This window comes from Hordeum vulgare, chromosome 4H (genome assembly GCF_904849725.1).
Source record: "Hordeum vulgare subsp. vulgare chromosome 4H, MorexV3_pseudomolecules_assembly, whole genome shotgun sequence".
Lineage (NCBI taxonomy): Eukaryota > Viridiplantae > Streptophyta > Magnoliopsida > Poales > Poaceae > Hordeum > Hordeum vulgare.
In genome coordinates, this window is record NC_058521.1 from 598,237,452 (window position 1) to 598,246,336 (window position 8,885).

The window sequence follows — 8,885 nt, forward strand, 5'->3', positions numbered from 1 at the left end:
TTAATGAGAATTGTATGTGCAGAACACATTTGCAACTAATCGTTCATGCTTCGCTACGGGGCAGAATAAACGCTGCATCCATTTGTGCTTCGCTGCGGAGCAGAGTAAATGTTGCAGTAAATGAGTAACTTATATGTTTGTCCACATAACTTCCTACCATTATTTATAAATAGCGCACCGTGGGCAACGGTTCTCGCCAGCTAACAAAATCAGCTTGAGATCATTACGAAGTTTTCATCATTTTGGTTTTTTTTTAGGAAAAAAAATACCAAAATGATGAAAACTTCTAAAAGTTGTGGTGCCTATATTATCATTGTCATTAATGTTTTTCCTCAGTAACGAATCAAACCACTACATGATACTCCATCCGTTCCTAAATATAAGACCTTTTAGATATTGCACTATAAACTACATACGGATGTACATAGACATATTTTAAAATGTAGATTCACTCATTTTGCTCCGTATGTAGTCTCCTAGTGTAATTTCTAAAAGGTCTTATATTTTGAAACGGAGGGAGTAATATTTTTGCTACTCATATTAATATTACTTACTATGAAAAAATATAATCAAGTTGTTACATTTTAGCGCACAGTGCAAGTTTTGATATTCTTTTCCAATCAATTTGTATGTGTTAAAAAATTACCGTAATAAATCTTGTATTAATGTGTGGTTTCAATGTTTACACCTTTCTTACATTTTTGTAGCTACAAAATCAGTATGTATTTTACACCTTTCTTACATTCTGGTAGGTTCTTTCCAATTAGCCTTGGAGTATTCTGGTCAGAGTAGCGGTATGTCCAGCATTCATTTTACCACTTTGTTTCACCTTGGTATCCATTTCGCTAGTGCCCTCTTTTTGTGCCGGAAACAACTTGTTCTTCGTTTTCCGACTTGTTCCTTTTTTCTTTTACTAGCTATACTATGTTCTATACCTGAAACTGCAAACATGTAATTAAACGTATATTCATGATGTTTTTTATTCGTTTCTGGTTGATTTTAAAGGATTATTCCCTCTTCTGTCTTTTCCTGTTCCATTTTACTGATATGACTTGATATAACATGTTCTTCTGCTATGAACTTGTGGCGAACAGAAATGAAGACAAGGACGCGCCATCGCCATTTTGAGCCCACCCGCTTGATCTCCAACCCACGCCCAACTGCCTACCCACATACGTACTGTGCGTGACCCCCCGTAGCCATGCACTGTGCGTGAGGTCCAGGGTTTCTTCAGGATGCATGTAGTAGTGCTGGAGCTGGGTACTTACTAGGCATAATAAAAGTTGATAACAGTCAATGAATGTGGACTTGTGGAGTGGTAGCAGCAGCTGAATGAGATTGGATTAATCTCCTATGTTAACTAGCCATCTGTTGGCAACACTGGGGCAGCAACGGTGGCGAGCCGACTGAAGAGACCGTCCGGACGGTGAGGGCCTCAGTACCAGGGAAACATAATCGACTTCTTCCTGAAAAGAGATATCATTCTTAGTTTTCTTCAGAACAGATTAAACCATTTCTACTTTACCCGTTGATAAAATTTCAGTTGTTCTATCTCTTGATAAAATTTCAGTTGTTTTACCTCTTCTCATGGAGAGCAGGGAATGTAAGTGGATGGTATTGTTAATCCCAAGCCAAGCAATATCAGAAAAGCACTATATCCCATTTTCTGAACTGCAATGCTTGCACAGTAGTCGGTTTTTGGTTTTGCCTCATCTTCCACGCTGTGATGCCTGTAAAGTGGCCTGATTTGCAAGCGCTGAAATTCCTATGAAATCCCTTTCTCTCATCAACTCTTTGCCAAAGATAGCATCGGACAGCACCACTGCAGATGCCCCTGCCTCCATGTACGACTTGATTGAACCTGTATACGACAGTGGCCATAGCATCAAAGTGAATAGTTTCATACAGCTAACCGATATTTACACTTTGAATAAGTTGCGCAATTACTCTGTTTCTTTGAAAGAGTCTCAGTATTATGAAACAAACATGTGGAGGTTGCTACTTAGACACCAACAGAAAGTAGGGACGATATTCGCAAAAAAAAAAAAGGAAAAGAAAATAGAGGAAATAGGGGCCCATGATGGATGCTAGACAAGGCTACTTACCTATGGTAATTCCTTGAGAAGCAACCATTGGTACAAGAGGAAATGGTTTCTTTAGAGCAGACATGTACATCTCTCCACCCATCACTGAAACTGGGTACACCTAATTAAAGCAGACCACAAAAACAACCTAGTGTCATATGCCTATAAGCAGAACGGAAAACTAACACATTTATTCATCACAAAAGAAAGTGACATACAAAATGGTCGTGAAAAAGTACATTGTTTTACAATATCTGACAAAAGTTATCATCTAATATATTGTTGATGCTCTGATATGTCTTTACTATAACTACAAGGAGAGGTATAAGTCATGGAACCTTAACGACGTTAGCACCAGCATTGTAAGCAGATATAACCTGCAAAGCCAAATATAACAACGATGTGAGAATAAAATTATGTCCACTACTCTAAATTTCACCGCCAGCATCACTAAATGTCATGCAAGTTCGTATGTGGAATGTAGTACATACCTCAGTTGGTGTCAGCACTCCTGGAATATATAGAATTTCACTTCCATCAAGATCATAAAGTATTTCCTTAAACAATAAGATTGAAAGAATCAATTAACATTTATATACTGTGTAGGATGCAAACACTACAATCACCAAATAGCAGATGATAGATTTCTAGGAGTATTAGATATACTGAAGTAATTGGAAGCAAATGGATCAAATTTGCAATAAATTATTGGCACCCTAAATCCTATACTACAGGCCTGTAAGGATCTCTAATATCAAATATGTTACCTTGCCAAACTGTACACGGAATGTCCCTAGTGATGTGCATAACCAGTAATCACAGACTATGGGAAACACGTGCATTTGTAGCAAAATAAACATTATTACAAATGCAATACTACTATAACTCTTACCATGACTGTACCAGGGCTCATGAGAAACTGTGCACCAGCTCTAATGGCTTTCCTTGCATCATCAGCATTGAGGACCGTACCAACCTAAGTATAGAGTGCAGGAAGATCAGAATGCATCATAAGCAACCTAACACTGTTGCTTATAGTTAGCATGCAGGGGTTGTGTGGGACAGCTTTGATGGAGTAGTAAATTGTGAGTATTACTTTCCAAGAAACGCAGTGGGGCATTGCGACACTCACACGGCAAGTCTTAAAAGTTCAGGTGTAAAGGCTGTAAAAGCCATGGACATGGTACTTGGTAATAAGAGTATCACGTTTTGAAGATTATATAAAAAGACCAGGCTTCACAACACATATATATATATATGGCAGTTAGCTGACAAGCCATATGTTCAAGGAATGATGCAAATGCCAAAGACTCACCCCAAATGTCAAGGAAGGATAACTCCTACAAAGATCCTCAACAACCTGTTTTGAAGATTTATCGATGAATCAAAAGCTAGCAAGCAGCAACGATAATGGTTAATGGGCAAAAGTTGCAGACGAATTGCGAGAGAGGCCCACCTCTAGCACTCCAGGAGTGGACATTACGATTTCTAGCTGAACAACATTGCATATGTTTGTTAGCACCAAGACAAGAAATAATAAAACACCAAATGAACAAAACAATGCTAGCATGTAAAGAAAAGTCTGGCATGGATGGTTCCTCATTTGCAAGCAACAGGCAAGGAAATACTCCTTTACAAGCAAACAATATATTCAGAACAGAGAACACCCTACGACTCCACGCGCCCGGCGAAACCAGAGAATGCATCGGAGCAACTGACTCACCACGGAGACGCCGCCGCGAACTGCCGCGTGGGCCGCCTGCATCGCCGTCTCGCCGCTGCAAGGGGGGAGCGAAGGAGACAAGGGTCAGCCGCGAATCCTTGGGCTCTGCTCCGGCGAGGCCAAGCGCCGAACAGGTGGCGTGCAGCGTGGACCGGGCGGAGGACAGCCTTTCGCTTACTCTTGCGCGCGGAGGCAGGCAATGACGCGCGAGCGCAGTATGGCGGCGAGCGCCTTCGGTGGCCGCGGCGGATCTCGCCGGCGAGGCTGGGAGGCGAGAAGAGGCAGCCGTGCTGCGGCGACGAGCATGAGCATCCTGGGTGGCGCTAGCCGTTGGATGTGAAAGAGGAAACAGGATGTGGGCCGATGGAACATTTGCAGAACAAGCCTCATGGTGTAACTGATTGCGCGAACCATCCTTCCAGTCCACAAGTATCCAAAGAACCCATCTGTCTCCCGCGCATTGGTGAGTGACCTCCTGCGGCTAAATTTCGTGTTCTCGTCTTTTTCTCAAACTTGATCCATATTTTTCTGAAACTTTTCGTGTTAATATGTCTGCTTCGCGTCCGCGCCAACCCATTTCCGGCCCAAATTTGAGATGGAAATGTGTTGGCGCGGACGCGAAGCGGACACGCGTGCCCTCTCGGTGTCCGTCCCATCCACACCCGTCGGTCATCCAACTATCCGCGGTCAACTTAATTAATGACGGTCATCCTCCTCGGGCCCACGCGTGAGCGATCGCGGTTGGCCTTTTTTAATCCGAGCCCCCGTCGTCTATCACCGCGCGCTGCGCCCAGAAGATGTCGCCTACCTCCAGCATAGGAGGGCGTTGCGCCTGGCGGAGGAGCGCGCCCGTGTTGCGCTACCGCCGCCACCGTTGCCACCAACACTGCGCGCGCCAGCACAACCTAACCTCACCGGCCTCGACGCCGACAAGAGGACGCCTAGGGTAGCGCGTAGTTTAACATAATGGGGAGTTGGGGACGTGTGGACTCTCGCCAGCCTTCGTGGCTAGCTTTAATGTTTAGTTTATGCTTTTTTTATTTTCAGAAATATCTGTAAAAAAATTACGCGTCGTCAAAATGGGTCGGGCCAGCGTTGGGCGCACGCGCCGACCCAAACACGGAAGTCGATGTTGATGTCCGTCGGGCCGACCCAAACGGACAAAAACGTCATCCGTTTGTGTCGGCCGGTTGGGGTTGCTCTTAAGGGGGGCCAAGCCCCCTTCTCGTGCCCCCTCTGTCTCCGCCACTGACCCGAAGCACCCGTGTTTTCTCTATAAAGGCCTTCCTTGGTCCTCATTCTCACGGCATGGGCATGGTGAAAACACATAACGCATGTGTCCTTGACTCGATTCAGTCCTCTACTTTCCTACTGGTGGTTCAGTATATCCAGGATGATGCACACCTCTGGTCTAAGAGCATCTCCAGCCGTTCGCCCCCACAGGGGCCTGAAATAGTGCTGCCTGGGGGTGCGCCGGTGGAAAAACGGTGTGGGGGCTTGGGTTCCCAGCCCCCCCCCCCCCCCCCAAGGGCTTCCCCAGTCGCCGCTTTCGGCCCACTTTCGGTGTAAAATTGGCCCATATTCAGCATGCTTCGACACAAATTGAATAACAATAGTTATTTTTTTATCACATAGTTCATCACAGAAATCAATACAAATCAAAAAATAGCTTAACAAGTCAATACAAATCAAAAATTGAGCTAGGCGTTGCCCTTGAGCCTCCATAGGTGCTCCACCAAATCGTGTTGCAATTGTTAATGCACGTGTGGGTCTCGGATCTCCTAACGCATGTTGTGAAAGACAGTCCAGGTTGCCGGTAGCTCATGATCAACTTGGGCAAGAGGACCTTGCATGTAATATGGTTTAGTGTCAAACACTGGCTCCTCCTACTCGCTCTCAATGATCATGTTGTGCAAGACCACACATCAAGTCTTGACTTCCCACATTTGATCTTTCGACCAGGTCTGAGCGGTGTCCCGGCCAACAGCAAAACGAGATTGAAGCACACCAAATGCCCGCTCGATATCCACGCTTGGAAAAATAGGAGTTCTTGCCTCGTGGTGCAGGATTTGAGATAGTCTTCATAAATATGGACCATCTCGGATAGATGTCATCTGCTAGGTAGTATCCCTTGTTGTAGTGGTGCCCATTGACCTCGTAGTTAACCAGAGGAGCATGACCTTCAACAAGCTTAGCAAAGACATTCGAACACTGCAGTACGCTGATGTCATTGTGAGTTCCTGGCATACCAAAGAAGGAGTGCCAAATCCGGAGGTCATGTGTGACCACATCTTCAAGTACCACACTGCAACCTCCTTTGACGCCTTTGTACATCCCTTGTCAAGCAAATGGATAGTTTTTCCCTTGCTTTGCCTTCAGTGGGCCTGGCGCTGAGCCACCTCGCCGTGGCTTTGCATTGCTCGCGAACAGGCCGGCCAGAGGGGCGAGGACCATGAGGTGCTCTTCATCATGGGCGTCGGCATCGGCTTCCTCCTCCAATAGTGTCGCGAACACCTCCTCGTCGTCAGAGTCCATCGCCCAGGCAAATTGCCGAACACCTGGCGGGCGTGACGGACGCGCGGCCGCATCCATGCCCAGAGCGCCACGAAAACTCGCCAAGAAGCACGGGGTGGCGAAGCCACGGCGAACCCTACGTTCGTCGACAGGGTGATGGCCTTTGTAGCAGAAGTAGGTCGGTGGGTGGCGCCGGAATTGGCACGGTGAAGAAATGGGTGGTACGCGAGCGGTGGATCCGAAAAAGAAAAGGCCTTTTTTCGCCTGACGGGGCGGGGGGGGGGGGGGGTAACGCGTCGTTTTTTTCTTCCGCCGGCGTTCCTGGACGCCTCCCAGCACGCTGGGTTCGGGCTGGGACCGACGGGGCCAATTTCGACCCTAACCGGCAAAAAACTGATTCCTCGGGACACGACTGAGCCGTTTTTTCTTCGCCAACGAAAAAAATAATCTGAAAAAAGGCCTGTTGGGGGCCCGGCTGGACATGCTTTAAGGCGGAGCTGAGAGGATGAATATGCTTGTTCCCGAGATTTAGGCCTTGGTTGTTGTCTTGATAAACGGAATTAACGCCTAGTTTTAACAAAACACGTTCTATTAGGATTTTTTTTCTTTCAAAAACTAGTTTTACTAATAAGTTGGTAAGGAATAAGCATGCGCAAAAACCTGGTTAAATGGTGAAACATGTTTAAGCACGATGGACGAACATCCGCGTAAGAGATGATCGTGTCCAGCATGGATGCCGCGGTTTTTTTTTAAGAGAACAACCTCCGGCCTCTACATCTGGACGATGCATGTAGTCACTTTATTAATAATACATAAAATACCTTATAAAATAATACAACAGTAAGACTGAAGCCATCATCCACGCAACATTTGTCGATACTTCTATTCAGTTGATGAAGGGATGTTGATAGTCTAGGCCTAATACCAAACAGACCTCACAGTCAAACCTAACATCTAGGATGTGAGGCCCCAACCAAGCCACATGTTGGATATGGGGCACCCACCGGTCCCGCGCACACCCAGAGGCCGTCGTCGCCACCTGCCACCAATCCATCTTCAGAGCTGTACTGATGCATCTACCTTGCCGAGTCTAGTTGTCGTAGACGCCACCACGACGCCAGACGGCGTCGCCCTCCTGCGCGTGTCCGTCATCGCACATCAGGCGCCTAATCTCCAGGGCGCCATGCCATCAAGATCCATCGTCATCAATGTGTATGATGAAGCACCGCTCCACCAAAGATGTCATCCACTGGTCTCTCGACCCCGTATAAATCTCCAAGAATGACGCCCCCAAGGGGGGAAATGACGCAAGCGCGCTGCCTTCTTCTGATCTCTCGATCTAGGGTTTCCTCCGAAGGTAGCAGATAGTGGTCTAGACCTTCTCCACGACGATGCCTTCAAAAAGGGAACGACACCATAGAGTGCCGCCATCGTCGGCCTTGGCATCTAACCAAGAGCAGGTTTTCATCCAGACATGTTCAAAGAACTCCATCCAACTTTTTATCCACGGATCACCGTCTTTTTTGTCAGAGACTAGATCAACAGGATCCAGCCGCCGCTGCCTGACCAGCCGCGGCACCACCACGATGCCAAAGCAGCCAACTTTGGCAGGCCCACCACGCCAGCATGCCGTCGCATACTAGACCCGTCGGCCCACCAAAGTCCATCTAGGCCCGATGAGATCCGAGATTCCGGTCGCCGCCACAAAGGCGTCTCCCCTGCGGGAAGGCTGCGCCACCATTGTCGTCGCCGCCATGCACGCCGCCGGCATCCCGCAACACCGCGCCACCGGGTCACCGAAGTCCATGCCGTCGTCGCCATGGGAGGACGCCACCGCATGCGAGGGAAGAAGACCCCGCCGCTGCCATCACAGCGCCCGAGCTTCGCCGACGTGAACTCTGGTGGCGGCGGGAGGGACAGATCGGAGCGAGGTGCTGAGGGCCGGCAGCGCGGTTCCCCCTTGTCGCCTAGAGTGGGCGACCTCATGGGTGCCGCGGTAGGCCGTCTCAATGCTCATGAAGGTGAATCTTAGCAGAAGAAATAACACTCGTGCGAATGACGAATCATTTAAGAACAAGAATTAGCATACAAGGAATCTGCTGCGGCTGCACAACTCAAGATCAAAATTGTTGAGAGTTGAGACAAGCATCTAGGACGTGGAACCAAGCCCTGAAGACGTTGGTGATGTAGTGCCGACCTGCTCGGACCAGTGATCGACTGCGCGACGGGATGAGTACTCGCCGGAGAGGGGTCAGTGGTCAACAGTGATCACGACGGCCCGACAATGGTAACGGCCATGAGCACCGCAAGATGACTGGTAGCTGAGAAGGAGCAGGGCCGGGCCTATGTTTTGAAAGACCCTAGGGCAAAGTCCATGACTTGTCGCTCAGAAGGAGCAGGGCCATGCTATTCGTCATCCGGAGTGAGAAATAGTTATTCCTCAACCTTTTTTATTTTAACATCAATGCATTGTAATTTTATATTTCATAAATTTTATCTTATTTCATAAAAAAAAGACAAAAAAAATATATAATTATCATAAAAGTATTTTATGTTACGTAAAA

The 8,885-nt window shown here is 47.3% G+C and overlaps 1 protein-coding gene across 1 annotated transcript; it reads right to left on the reverse strand.

Moving 5' to 3' along the window:
• Positions 1-1,242: 1,242 nt before the first annotated feature.
• Positions 1,243-4,156, reverse strand: LOC123447457 (KHG/KDPG aldolase-like). Its single transcript, XM_045124060.1, has 10 exons — positions 3,986-4,156; positions 3,808-3,862; positions 3,541-3,576; positions 3,400-3,444; positions 2,977-3,060; positions 2,576-2,641; positions 2,423-2,461; positions 2,106-2,205; positions 1,580-1,861; positions 1,243-1,466 (listed from the first exon to the last, which is right to left on the reverse strand). Exons 1-9 carry the CDS (start codon positions 4,117-4,119, stop codon positions 1,710-1,712), a joined length of 711 nt encoding a protein of 236 aa, XP_044979995.1. The 5' UTR covers positions 4,120-4,156; the 3' UTR covers positions 1,243-1,466; positions 1,580-1,709.
• Positions 4,157-8,885: the final 4,729 nt, after the last annotated feature.